Raw genomic sequence first — 14,778 nt, forward strand, 5'->3', positions numbered from 1 at the left:
CACGGGTCATAGTTTGCTAACACCTGCTCTCAAGCATCAAAGTGAGAAACGGTAACATCCTACATACATCACCATGATGGCTTAAAACTGGGAAATATGGAAGATGCAAAATTTCTTAAGACATTAGAATAAAACAGTTGGATATGGGTGGAATATCTTATAATTAAATTTTTTTAATTAAAAAAAATTAAACATCTTCCTCTTTATTCCCATTACTATTCCCTTCATTTGGCTCTCCCTGTACTATCGTACTCATTTCAGTATTTCTCTTTGCCTTACCCCAATCTGTCCACACAGTGTTGTCAAAGGATTTTTTAAATGAACTTTCTACACCTCTGATGATCTGCCATGATCCTGGCTTGCCTATTCTCTTATTTCACATACCATTCTCCCATACAGACCCCATGCTCCAATCACACAGAAGTGAAGTTCTTCATTCCTCAAAATGCCATCTGTTTAATACTTCTGTGATTTATTTATCCTGTTCCTTCTCTTCAACCTTTGCCCCACAACTTCCCTAAATTCCCAGTCATCTGGTCTTCTCTTATCCGTCAACATTCTGCTCAAGCATCTCATCTGGTAGCCTTCCCTAAACTTCAAAGCAGAAAGAATTAATTTCTTCTTCTAGAGTACCCTATAGCATGTATTCCAAGAGATATCATAACACAGTAATTAAATGTGCAGGCTTTGAAGTCAAATAAATCTAGATCCACATCTCAGCACCATTACTTAAGCAAATTATTGAATTACTTTCTTCATCCATACAATAGGGATAACTTAATTGTAGTTTCGGTTTAAAGGCTGAGACAATACCTGTAAAGTCATATAGAAAGGCTTAAACCCAGTTAAGTGTTCAACAGCTGTCTCTTATTATCTGTTTGCAAATCCCTCTCACCTTTCAAACCGTCTTCTTGAGGTCAAGGCAATTCATCTTTACATCACTAGAACCTTACAGAGTATTTGAAGTATATTAATAGTAAGCTCTCAAATATATGTTGAATCAAAATAAACATGAAAAAGTTATTATACTCAAAATGAATTTTTCTCTAACCCCTTGAATGTAGGATATCTTTCTTACTGAGACATTAAAAGGCTTAAAAATATCGATTACAATCCAAAGCACTCACCATTGTCCAGCATTTCTCCAAATAAATGGGATCACTAGTAACCTATACATAAGAGCCTCTTTGTGAATAAGTGAGGTAATAAAGGGTGATTTTGCGTTGTTGTTGTTGTTCTTAGGTCTATAATGACAATATAAAAGCAGCCAACAAATATACTCTGAAGAAAGCTTCCCGTCATAATAGCAAACAGCACAGATTTACAAAGAGGGCTTCTGCCTGCCTAGAAATTAAAATGAGGGAGAGCCATAATAATCAGAATTACAGAAAATTGACACTGTACTCTATTTTTTTTAAATATTTATTTATTTAGGCTGTGCCATGTCTTAGTTGCCGGCAAGCCGGAACTTTCTTTAGTTGCAGCATGCGGACTTCTTAGTTGCAGCATGCACATGGGATCTAGTTCCCTGACCAGTGATCAAACCTGGGTCCCCTGCATTGGGGAAGTCCCGACACGGAGTCTTACCCTTCTTATCAGGGAAGTCCTGACACTGTACTCTCTATATGTAAAAATTTCCTCACATGAGTAAGTACAGGTGGTAGTAAATAATTTTGACTTTGTGGGGAGGGGATATTCAGACAAGATGACCCAGAAGACAATCACCTGTGGGTGAAAAGACAACAGGAAGAGAATAGGGGACTTCCTCAAGTTTAGTCAACTAACAGGTCACAGAGGAGAAATTAGCACAATAGAAAAAGAATTGACTATAAAAATCAACAAAAGGGGCACCAAGCCCTAGCTCTGCTGTTACATTAGAAACAAAACTTGTAATTCACAGGCAATGTGAATGTCTTCACAGAAAACCCAAAAGACTACATAACCTAGAAAACTGACCAGCACCATGGACAAAGTGAAAAGTAGAAACACTATTAAGTGAAAAAAGGCAAAAAATTTTCTCAAAAGCCAACTAGTTTGGGTTAACTGTACAAACCTGTGAACATAAAACATATTCATGACAACACAACACAAAGAGCAAAAAACAAAACACAGGGAATTCCCTGGTGGTCCAGTGGTTAGGACTCCATGCTTCCACTGCAGGGGGCACAGATTCGATCCCTGGTTGGGGAACTAATATCCTGCAAGCTGTGCAGTGAGGAAAAAAACAAAAAACAAAGATCATAACCAGGGTTGGCACCCTTGGAATTCAGATGGAGTTGAGAGAGAAAGAATATATTTTAAAATTTGAACTCTTGGTCAGTTAGAAGTCAACAGGAATAAACCAGGACTATACTAGGCAAACCATGAGATACAGTCACCCTAGGTATGCATGACAGGTATGGAAATTTAAACGGCTAAAATAGCAGTATAAAAGAGAGAAAGTATTAAATTCAGGAGGCTGCTATAAACCGCAAGCATCATAATAACAAAAAATAATTAGTTTGTTGAATAATCACATGCTGGAAACAGTTTTAAAGAATTCTACATGTGGTAACTCATTTAATACGCTCTCCCTCTAGTGGATTGAATAGTGGTTCCCCAAAAGATATGTCCACATCCTATTCCCTGAAACCGATGAATGTGGCTTTATTTGGAAAAAAGTGTCTTTACAGATATAATTAAGAATATTGGTACTTCTCTGGCAGTCCAGTGGTTAAGACTCCACGCTGCCAATGCAGGGGGTGTGGCTTCCATCCCTGGTCGGGAAACTAAGATCCCACATGCTGGGTGGCAGAGGGGAAAAAAATAATAACAATCTCAAGATAAGATCATCCTGGATTATCCAGGTGGACCCTAAATCCAATGACAACTGTCCTTATAAGAGACACAGAGAAGAGAAGAGGGCCATATGAAGACAGGCAGAGATTGGAATCATGCAGCCACAGGCCAAGGAATATCTGGAGCCACGAGAAGTTGGAAAAGGCAAGGAAGAATTCTCTCCTAGAGTTCTGGACAGAACAGGGCCCTTCTGACACCTTGATTTAAGACTTGTGGCCTCCGGAACCGTGAGAAAAAAGGTTTCTGTTATTTTAAAGTAGTTTTTTTTTTAATTTATTTTTTATATTTTTGTGTTGGGTCTTAGTTGCGGCATACGGGACCTGTTGTTGCGGCGCTCTGACTTCTCTCCACTTGTGGTGTGCGGGTTTCCTCTTCTCTAGTTGTGGTGGACAGGCTCCAGAGCACGTGGGCTCTAGTTGCCCCTCGGCATGTGGGACCTTAGTTCCCTGACCAGGGATGGAACCCGCGTCCCCTGCATTGGAAGGCAGATTCTATACCACTGGACTGCAAGGAAAGTCCCAAGTTTGTTATTTTAAGATGCTAAGTTTGTGGTAATTTGTTACAGCAGTCACAGGAAATTAATACACTCCCTCTAAGGTAGAAATTACTACACCCATTTCACTTTAATGATGAAACAGCCACAGAAATGTTAAGTAATCTAATAAACCAGATTTTCAGATAAAAATAAAAAATATTAAAATGTAATAAAAAACAGGAACAGGAAATACTATTTGGAGGCTTGTCATAGGGACTGAGTTTCCCAGCAAAATTCAGCTCAGCTTAATAATGAAGGAATGAAAGAATCATCATTTTAGAACCTCTAATGTAAATAACTGAGCCAGGCAAGAACAGATGTTAGCATTTTTAATTAATTAATTTATTTATTTATTTATTTATTTTTGGCTGCATTGGGTCTTCGTTGCTGCGTGCGGGCTTTCTCTAGTTGCAGCAAGCGGGGCTACTCTTCATTGCAGTGTGTGGGCTTCTCACTGCAGTGGCTTCTCTTGTTGTGGAGCATGGGCTCTAGGCACACGGGCTTCAGTAGTTGTGGCTCGGGGGCTCTAGAGCGCAGGCTCAGTGGTTGTGGCACACGGGCTTTGCTGCTCCACGGCATGTGGGATCTTCCCAGACCAGGGATCAAACCCATGTCCCCTGCATTGGCAGGTGGATTCTTAACCACTGCGCCACCAGGGAAGTCCCAGAATTTAAAAATATGTCTACAAACGATTTGACACTCCTCCCTGACAAAGATGGAACCTAATATCCCATGCCTTTTGAATGTAGGCCAGATTTAGTGACTCTCTTCTAATGAACAGAATGTGGCAGGAAATGACAATATGCAACTTCAGAGACTATATCATTAAAGGCAATGCCACAGCACACAATGTATAAAGATGCATTTTGTGATATCAGTAACTGAAATCGGTGGTAACAAAGCAGTAAGGGAGCAGAGTTTTTGAATGTCATTGAAATTAAGCTGTTATAAATTAGAGTATTATGACTTTGGGATGTTAAATGTAATTCCCAAGGTAACCACAGAGAAAACTGTTATAGAATATACACAAAAGGAAATGAAAAAATAATAAAAATGTTTCACTACAAAATATAAACTAAACACAATGACAGTCATGAAGGAAATGAGGGTCAAAAAAACTATAAGGTATATAGAAAACAAACAGTAAAATGAGGAAGTCAGTCCTCCTTTCTCAGTAATTACATACAAATGGATTAAACTCTCCAATCAAAAGACAGATTGGCAGAATGGATTTAAAACATAATCTAATTGAGAATTCCCTGGTGGTCCAGTGGTTAGGACTCCGTGCTTTCACTGCCAAGGGCCCGGGTTCAATCCCTGGTCAGGGAACTAAGATCCCACAAGCCGCACGGTGTGGCTAAAAAAAGATAAAAATTTTTAAAAAATAAAATAAAACATGAGCTAATTATATGCTGTCTACAAGAGACTTACATTAGATCCAAAGACACCAACAGGTTGAAAGTGAAAGGATGGAAAAAGATACTCCATGTAAACAGTACCCAAAAGGGAGAAGTGACTATACTAATGTCACATAAAATGGACTTTAAATCAAAAAAGGTTATAAGAGACAAAGGGCATAATTTATTAAAAAGGCCCAATACAGCAAGAATATAACAATAATTATAAACATTTATGTACCTAATAACAGACCATCCAAATATATGAAGCAAAAACACATATTTAAAGGGAGAGGGAATTCCCTGGCGGTCCAGCGGTTAGGACTCCACGCTTTCACCGCTGAGGGTGCGTGTTTAATCCCTGGTTGGGGAACTAAGACCCCACAAGCTGCACAGTGTGGCCAAGTTTTAAAAAGTTTTTTAAATAAATAAATAAAGGGAGAAACAGACATTTCTCAGCATATTAAAAGGATTATATGCCATGACCACATGGGACTTATTCCTGGGATGCAAGATGGTTAAACATATGAAAATCAACTGATGTAATGCACATTAACAGAATGAAGGGAAAAAAACCACGACTGTCTCAACTGATGGAGGAAAAGTACCTGACAAAATTCAAAACCCTTTCATGATAAAAAAAAAAAAATTAGGAATAGAAGGGACCTACCTCATCATAATAAAGGCCATATATGAAAAACCCACAGCTGACATCATATCCAACAGTGAAAGAATGAAAGCTTCTCCTCTAAGATCAAGAACAAGGCAAGGATGCCCGCTCTCAACACTTCTATTCAATAGAGTACTGGAAGTCCAAGCCAGAACAATTAGGCAAGAAAAAGAAAAAGTATACACCTTGGAAAGGGAGTAAAAAATTCTGTTTGATGATGATATCTTATATGTAAAAAACCCTAAATATTCCACATGCAAAAACTATTAGTACTAATAAATGAATTCAGCAAAGTAGTAAGATATAAAAAATCAACACAAATGAGTTGCATTTCTATACACTATCAATCTGAATAGAATATTAACAATTTCATTTACTAACAGCATCAAAAATAATAAGACCACTCAGGAATTAACTTAACCAATGAGGTAAAAGACTTGTAACCTGAAAACTACAAAACACTGCTGAAAGAAATTAACAGACACACGAATAAATGGAAAGACATCCTGTGTTTATGTACCGGAAGTCTAAATATTGTTAAGATGTCAATACTACCCAAAGCAATCTACGGATTCAATAAAATCCCATCAAAATCTTAATGATGTTTCCTTCAGAAATAGAAAACCCATCCTAAAATTCATATGGAATCTCAAGGGACCCTAAATAGCAAAAAGAACCTTGAAAATGAACAACAAAGTTGGAGGACTCACATTTTCTGATTTCAAAACTTAGTACAAAGCTACAATAATCAAAACAGTGTGGCATAAATACAGACATATAGACTTATTCTATTGGAATAGAGAGCCCAGAAATAAATTCTTACATGTATGGCAAAATGATTCTTCCCCCCAAGCCCCCTCTCCCACACCATTCCCTGGCAAAATGATTTTTGACACAGTGCCAAGACCTTTCAATGGGGAAAGGACAGTCTTTTCAACAAACAATTCTGAGAAAACTGGATATCCACTTGCAAAACAATGTTAGACTGTTACCTACCTTCACTTACAAAAACCAAAAAAAGGAGCCCACCTGCTGCAACTAAGAAGTCCGCGTGCCACAACTAAGGAGTTGGTAAGTCACAACTAAGGAGCCTGCCTGCTGCAACTAAGGAGTCCACCTGCCACAACTAAGACCTGGTGAAACCAAATAAATAATAAATTTTTTTAAAGGGTCAAAGACTTAGATGCAAGAAAGACCTAAAACTATAAACTTTTAGAAATAGAGCAAAAGCTTCACAATACTGGATTTGGTAACGATTGTTATATATGGCACCAAAGGCACAGGCAACAACAACAACAAAAATAGACAAATTGGACTTCATGAAAATTTAAAACATGTCCCAAGGACACTATCAAAAGAGGGAAAAGGCAACCTACAAAATGGAAGAAACTGTTTTCAAATCATTCATCTAATGGATTAATATCCAGAATATATAGAGAACTCCTCACTCAACAACAAAAAACCCAAGTCAATTCAAAAATAGACAAATGATTTTAATAGTCATTTCTCCAAAGAAGAATGGCCATTAAGTACGTGAAAAGATACTCAACACCACTATGCCACAAATCAAAACCACAATGAGATACCACCTCACACCCATTAGGATGGCTACTACCAAAAAAAACCCCCAGAAAATAACAAATGTTGTCAAGAATGTGGAGAAACTAGAACCCTTGTGCATATTGGTAGGAATGTAAAACAGTAAGCTGCTGTGGGAAACAGTATAGCCATTTCCTAAAAAAATTTTAAGCAGAATTACCATATGATCCAGCAATTTCACTTCTTGGTGTATATACCCCAAAAAATGGAAAGCAGGGTCTTGAAGAGGTATTTGTACATAGCAGCAGCATTATTCATTATGCCTAAAATGTGAAAACAATCCAAGTGTCCATTAACAGATGAATGGATAAGCAAAATGTGGTAAATACATACAATGGATTATTATTCAGGCTCAAAAAGGAAGGAAATTCTGACATGTGCTACTATGTGGATGAACCTTAAGGACACACTTTGTTAAGTGAAATAGCCAGCCACAAAAATATGATTCCACTTATATGAGGTACCAAGAGTAGTCAAAATCAGAGACAGAAAGCAGAATGAACGGTGGATAACTGGGCTCACAGGAGGAGGAAATGGGGAGTTACTGTTGATTGGGTACAGAGTTTCAATTTTGCAAGATGAAAAGAGATCTGGGGGTGGATGGTGGTGATGACTGCACAATGATATGAATGTACTTAATACCACTGAAACATATACACTTAAAAATGATTACTATGGCCAATTTAATATCGTGTGTACTCTACCAGTTTTTTTAAAAAAATGCAATGCCACTTGCTCTTTTGGGTTACTTGTTCTCAGGGAAACAAACTATGTGGCAAGAAACTGAGGCCTCCTGCCAAGAGCCAGCACCAACCTGCCAGCCACATGAGAAAGACACCTTAGAGGCTAATTCTCCAGCCCTAGTAGTCTTCAGATAACTGCAGCCTCAGCCAACATCTTGACTATGACCTCAAGAGATCCAGGGTCAGACCCATCCAGCTAAGCCACTTCTGAATTTCTGTCCCACAGAAACTATGTAAGATAAAAAGTTTGTTATTTTAAGCAGCTAAATTTTGGGATAATTTGTTATGCACCAATAGATAACTAATACAATAGTAAAACCAATGGATGAAAGGTTATTAGAAAACAGGATATTTATATGGCCTCAAATATTACACCACATCTTACTTACTAATTACAAAGTGAAAAGTATACAATTATTATGGAGATCTTATAGTATCACATTAATCAAATAAATAAACTTACCAACACCGTTAGAGTGACAGTCCACCATTGATGTGCTGCCAGATGTAATGAAGAAAAAAAAGAGTATACAATATCACCTAGACTAGTATTATTGCCCCCAAAATGTTTGACCTGAATCTAATAATGAGGAAATAATTATATCCAAAATACATGACACTCTACCAGTTACCTGGCCTGGACTCTTAAAAAATTAACACTGAAAAACTAAAAAGGCAAGGGAATTCCCTGGCAGTCCAGTGGTCAGGAAGTGGCACTTTCACTGCCAGGGCCCGGGTTCAATCTCTGGTTGGGGAACTAAGATCCTGCAAGCTGCACTGCGTGGCAAAAAAAAGAAGAAAAACTGAAGAGGCAAAAGGACTGTTCTAGATCAAGACACTAAAAAGACAAAACAACAAAATGTGTGAACCTTGACTGGATCCTATATGTAGGGACAAAAACACAAAACACTTTCGGTGATAACTGGGAAAATCTGAATATATTAGATGACATTATGGAATTGTTAATTTTCTTAGAAATACTAACACATACTATCGTGGTCCTACAGGAAAATATCCTTTTTCTTGGGAGAAGTAATGTAAAGGTGTTCAGGGGTGAAGTATCATGATGGTTGCAAATGACTTTCTCATGGCTCAGCAAAATTAAAAGTACATCTAGAGAAAAAGTAAATGTGGCAAGAGGTCAATATAAGCAAGATATTTACAGGTATTCACTATACTATTTTTTTCAACTTTTCTGTAGATTTTTTTCAAAATAAAGAACTGATTTAAAAAAAAGAAAATAAAGAGTACCCTATCACAATGAGATACCATGACGCTCCTATTAGAGTAACAAATAAGAAAATACTGACAATATCAAGGGCTGGCAAGGATGCAAAGCATCCTCATGTACTGCTGGTTGAAACGCAAAATGGTACATCCAATTTGGACAACGTTTTGCCCATTTTTTATAAAATTCAACACATTTACAACATGACCCAACAACCCCATTCCTAGGTATTTACCTTAGAGTAGAGGTTCTCAATCAGAGGCTATTTTGTCCTCTGGGACTTTTTTTTTTTTAAACAATGGTGGGGGTGGGTGCTATTGTTATCTAGTGGGCAGAAGCCAGGGATGTTGTTAAACGTCCTACAATGTGAAGGATGGTCCTCCACAACAAAGAATTATCCAGACCAACATGTCATAGTGCCAAGATTGAGAAATCTTGCCTACAGAAATAAAAACATATGTCCATATAAAATCTGTACAAGAATGTTTACAGCAGCTCTATTCACAATTGCAAGATATGTGAAACAACTAAATCTCCCTCAATAGGTAAATCAATAAAGTGCGGTACATTCATACACTGGAATACTACTCAGCAATAAATGTTTTTTAAAAAATGCAACAACTTGGAGGAATCTCAAAGGCATCATACTGAGTGAAACCCAGTCTCAAAAAGTTTACATATGTACTATTCCATTTACGTGACAGTCTCCAAAAGACAAAACTAAAGGAATGAAGAACAAATTTGTGGCTGCCAGGGCTTCCCTGGTGGCGCAGTGGTTGAGAGTCCGCCTGCCGATGCAGGAGACACGGGTTCGCGCCCCGGTCCGGGAAGATCCCACATGCCGCGGAGCGGCTGGGCCCGTGAGCCATGGCCGCTGAGCCTGCGCGTCCAGAGCCTGTGCTCCGCAACAGGAGAGGCCACAACAGTGAGAGGCCAGCGTACCGCAAAAAAAAAAAAAAAAAAAAAAAAAATTGTGGCTGCCAGAGGTTAACTGAGGGTGGATATGACTACAAAAATACAGAACACGGGAGGTTTTTGGTGTGATGAAGTTGTTCTGTATCTTGATTGTGGTATTAGTTACAAGAATCAATAAATGTGTTAAAATTCATACAACTGTACACCCAAAAAAAGCCAATCTTATTGTATGATGAAATTTTAAAACATTAAAAATTTTAAAGGCTACATATTCTAGGTACTGGGTTGAATACTGTCTCCCCCAAAATTTATGTCCACCTGGAACCCCGAATTTGACTTTACTTGGTCTTATAGGATCTTTGCAAATGTAATCAAGTTAAGATGAAGTTATACTGGATCAGGGTAAAGATGGAAACAGACTGGAGAGATGTATACACAAGACAAGGATTGTCAGCAACCATCAGAAGCATTGAACAGATTCTCCCTCTGAGAGGTTCCAACTCCAGTGATGCCTTATTTTGGCCTTTTAGACTCCTAAAACTTCAAAAAAATAAAGTTGTGCTGTTTTAAACTGCCCAGTTTGTGGTAAATTGTTACAGCAGTCCTAGGAAACTAACATACTCTATGATTCTATTTACATGACATTCTGGAAAAGGCAAAACTATTGGGACAGAAAACCCATCAGTGCTTCCTAAGGAATGACTACAAAAGAGCACAAGATTCCAAGTGTTTATCAAAATTCAAAGACCTGTATACCTAAAAAGAATGAATTTTATTATGTGTAGGTTACATCTCAACAAACCTGTCTATAAAAAGCATATTCCCAATGTGAATGACAAAAAATGCTCTTAAAATAGTTTCTACAACAAAAAGGAAAAAAAAATTGACATTAGATCTCCCATGTATCTTGGGGCGATCTCTCCAGGACACATTCTTCCTTTCTAGTATCTCTCTTCTACCTCTACATCTCACAGCTAGATTAACCTATCTTTTTTTTTTTAATATAAATTCATTTATTTATTTAGCTGCATTGAGTCTTCGTTGCTGCGCCCGGGCTTTCTCTAGTTGTGGAGAGCGGGGGCTACTCTTTGCTGCAGTGCGCAGGCTTCTCACTGCAGTGGCTTCTCTCGTTGCAGAGCATGGGCTCTAGGCATGCGGACTTCAGTAGTTGTGGCTCGCAGGCTCTAGAGCGCAGGCTCAGTAGCTGTGGCGCAAGGGCTTAGTTACTCCGCGGCATGTGGGATCTTCCCAGACCAGGGCTTGAACCCATGTTCCTTGCATTGGCAGGCGAATTTTTTTTTTTTTTTTTTTTTTTGCGGTACGCGGGCCTCTCACCGCTGTGGCCTCCCCTGTTGTGGAGCACAGGCTCCGGACGCGCAGGCTCAGCGGCCATGGCTCACAGGCCCAGCTGCTCCGCGGCATGTGGGATCTTCCCGGACCGGGGCACGAACCCGTGTCCCCTGCATCGGCAGGCGGACTCTCAACCACTGCGCCACCAGGGAAGCCCTGGCAGGCGAATTTTTAACCACTGCGCCACCAGGGAAGTCCCTTCACAATCAAATACGGTGGTGCAGAGCCTGTATCTTCACCTAGTAAACCACTGACTTGAACCAATGAAGATATCAGTTTGAATCTAAAATCTAGTACAATATTAAAATAATCTATTACTTATTAGTCAGTTACAAAGAAACTTAAAATAGGGCCAGTTCTTAACACTTTTGTATCATTTATTTTGAGTAATGTTTACTATCACACTAGAAAAATGTGACAGAATGTCTACACTGCCAGCAATAAAAACTAACCTTGGGACTTCCCTGGTGGTCCAGTAGTAAAGAATCACCTTAGGGACTTCCCTGGTGGTGCAGTGGTTAAGAATTCGCCTGCCGCTGCAGGGGACATGGGTTGGAGCCCTGGTCCGGGAAGATCCCACATGCCACGGAGCAACTAAGCCCATGCACCAAAACTACTGAGCTTGCACTCTAGAGCCTGCGAGCCACAACTTCTAAGCCCGAGCGCCACAACTACTGAAGCTCGCATGCCTAGAGCCCGTGCTCTGCAACAAGAGAAGCCACCCAATGAGAAACCCGTGAACTGCAGCAAAGAGCAGCCCCTGCTCGCTGCAACTAGAGAAAAAGCCTGTGTGCAAGCAACAAAGACCCAAGGCAGCCAAAAATATAAATAAATAAAATTTATTTAAAATTTTGAAAAGAAAAGAATCCGCCTTACAATGCAAGGGACATGGGTTTGATCCCTCGTCAGGGATCTAAGATCCCACATGCCACGGGGCAACTAAGTCCACGTGCCACAACGACTGAGCTCAAACACCTCAACTAGAACTCATGTGCCACAAACTACACAGCCCACACGATCTGGAATCCGCACACCACAATTACAGGAGCCTGCCTGCCCTGGAGCCTGCACACCACAACTAGAGAAAAGAAAACCTGCACACCACAACTAGAGAGAAGCCCACCCGCCACAACGAAAGATCCCGCATGCCTCAGCGAAGATCCTGCGTGCCACAACTAAGACCCGACACAGACAAAAATAAATAAAATAAACAAATAAATTTTTTTAAAAAAACCCTCTAACCTTAACATCTTCCTGAAAGGCAGTGGAAAAAAAATGTGGAAAAAGACATTTCACAAGATTATTTCAGTAACATCTTGCCCCATAAGCAACAAAGAGACAAACTACATTTCTAGTCTTATTTTAAAATATCCTATTTATAGATAAATTATTAAATAACCAGGATATTATGAAATTTGCCTGGTTTATTTTCAGGAATAACATATCCAACATAATCAGTTATTTTTATAGGCCACATCCACTGTGACCTAGAAAACCCTTCAATAATTTCATACAGGCCTATAATTTCTTAAAAGAAGCCTCCAAGGACTTCCCTGGTGGCACAGTGGTTAAGAATCTGCTTGCTAGTGCAGGGGAAACGGTTCGATCCCTGGTCCCGGAAGATTCCACATGCCAGAGCAACTAAGCCCGTGCACTACAACTACTGAGGCCTGCACTCTAGAGCCCACGAGCCACTACTGAGCCCACGTGTTGCAACTACTGAAGCCCATGTGCTTGGAGCCCGTAATCTGCAACAAGAGAAGCTCCCGCTCGCCACAACTAGAGAAAGCCCGCGCGTAGCAATGAAGACCCAATGCAACCAAAAAGAAAAAAGAAGCCAACAAAAAGACATTTCAGAAAACACATGAAACCAGTAAGGAGAAAACTTGCTTGTTGAAGCAGAAAGTACAGAGTTCAAAGAGCTGAAGTACACAGTGGTATTCAGAGAACTAAAACCAAATGAAGTCAAACTCTCAGCCTTACTAAAATACAGAAGCATACATGGCAACTGTAAATACTGAGTGGTCTCCCATGGGTAGGGCCACCCAGCCAAGTTCCCAAACCCCTATTCAAAAGAGTTATGTATCAAAGGACTCGTTTTGAAAAATCTGTCTTCATTCACCAGCCACTACTATGAAGAATGGACTCCAGGGACTTCCCTGGTGGTCCAGTAGTTAAGACTGTGCTCCCAATGGAGGGGGCCAGGGTTCGATTCCTGGTCAGGGAACTAGATCCCACTGTTGCAAAGAAGATCCCGCACGCAGCAACGAGGATCCCGAGTACCACAACTAAGACCCGGAGGAGCCAAATAAATAAACACATATTTATTAAGAATGGACCCCAGCCTCAATCCAGTTGGAAGTGGAAACATGGGAGTTGCTAATGGTTCCTGTGTATGCAACCAGTAGCCACACTACCCAGCTGGGTTGAAAACTAATTCCTGTTCACTGGGGCCACAGCAGCAAAGACTAAGGAGCAATGTTTAGATCCCATTCTCCACTAATGATAACAAAGGAGCTAACCTTGGTGTACAGTGTTGACAAAGTATTGCCAGAGGGGATAAGAGTTCTTTGCGTTAGGGCAGAAAGTAAATACTCATTTCCATAACTTAATTTCTCAAGAAAAGGAGAGAAAATGAACTCCAACCCACTCATGATGGGGAAAAGCTCCTTTCCTATTTACTGCAGAAAGTTACCTTAATAGGGAAGTAGGATGTGGACCACCCCGTATCCCCCACAACAGTGACACCTTGGCTCTGAACATCACGTAATGATCTCAGATCACTGACAGTTCTTTCCCATTTTCCAGCCAAATGCGAATCCAGCGTGGATTCTAAAGCACATACATAAAAAGACAATTATCTTATTCAAAGAGAAATAAAGGAAGGTACAACTTTCAAGGTTCAATAGTATAAGTGTTTAAGAAAACTGGCAACAGAATCGGAAACTTCAGCATTCATTTGCAGGTCTGAACTTTGTACCCAGTATTGCAGAAGGCAATTTTCTCCCAGTTCTCCCAAACAGCTTTCTGACACACATTATACTATTAACTACTATTACAAGCTGTGTCCTGGCTTTGACTACTTACTGCTAGAGTTTAAAGGATGTGACATGCCACAATAAATATAACTGCTGTTGTACTACTATAACTTTTGCTCTCTTTTGCAACCAATGCTTGTGTGAAATTATACAACCTAATTAAATATAAAGTTGAATTTCCTGGCTTCCAAGAAACTCTTGTTTCTATCTCTTAAAACCCATGAATTCTCCTCAAAATAAGACCCTGGAAAGCCACTATCCCCTTCCTTCCGGCAAACCTTTCTCAGATCATTTGTACACATTATTTAAGAACTATCAAGTAAACTAGACGTCAATACTAATGAGTTAATGATTAATGTCTATGTATACTTTATAAACAAATTCGTGCATTTATATTAAAAGAACTAAAAAAGCATTGTTATAAACATTGTATTAAAAACCCAGAAAAAAAATTAGAGAGAGAAT

General features: G+C 39.4%; 2 protein-coding genes across 3 annotated transcripts in view; one reads left to right on the forward strand and one right to left on the reverse strand.

The window, feature by feature from the left end:
• The window catches only part of PIGU (phosphatidylinositol glycan anchor biosynthesis class U), a 240,873-nt gene extending 236,946 nt beyond the window's left edge, over positions 1–3,927 (forward strand). Inside the window, exon 13 of the mRNA XM_082644641.1 lies at positions 3,917–3,927. The gene's annotated coding sequence lies outside the window, so the exon portion shown is untranslated. The remainder of the gene's footprint in view (positions 1–3,916) is intronic.
• Positions 1–14,778, reverse strand: part of ITCH (itchy E3 ubiquitin protein ligase) — a 123,713-nt gene that overhangs the window by 94,381 nt on the left and 14,554 nt on the right. The window contains exon 3 of one of the 2 annotated variants that reach the window (XM_082644639.1): positions 7,200–7,302. The exons of the other annotated variant lie outside the window; for it this stretch is intronic. Within the exon in view, the coding sequence (XP_082500765.1) occupies positions 7,200–7,202 (3 nt within the window). The 5' untranslated portion in view covers positions 7,203–7,302. The remainder of the gene's footprint in view (positions 1–7,199; positions 7,303–14,778) is intronic. 2 annotated transcript variants of the gene reach the window in all.

The sequence above is a fragment of the Mesoplodon mirus genome (genome assembly GCF_964341445.2).
Source record: "Mesoplodon mirus genome assembly, chromosome: 15".
Taxonomy (NCBI): domain Eukaryota; kingdom Metazoa; phylum Chordata; class Mammalia; order Artiodactyla; family Ziphiidae; genus Mesoplodon; species Mesoplodon mirus.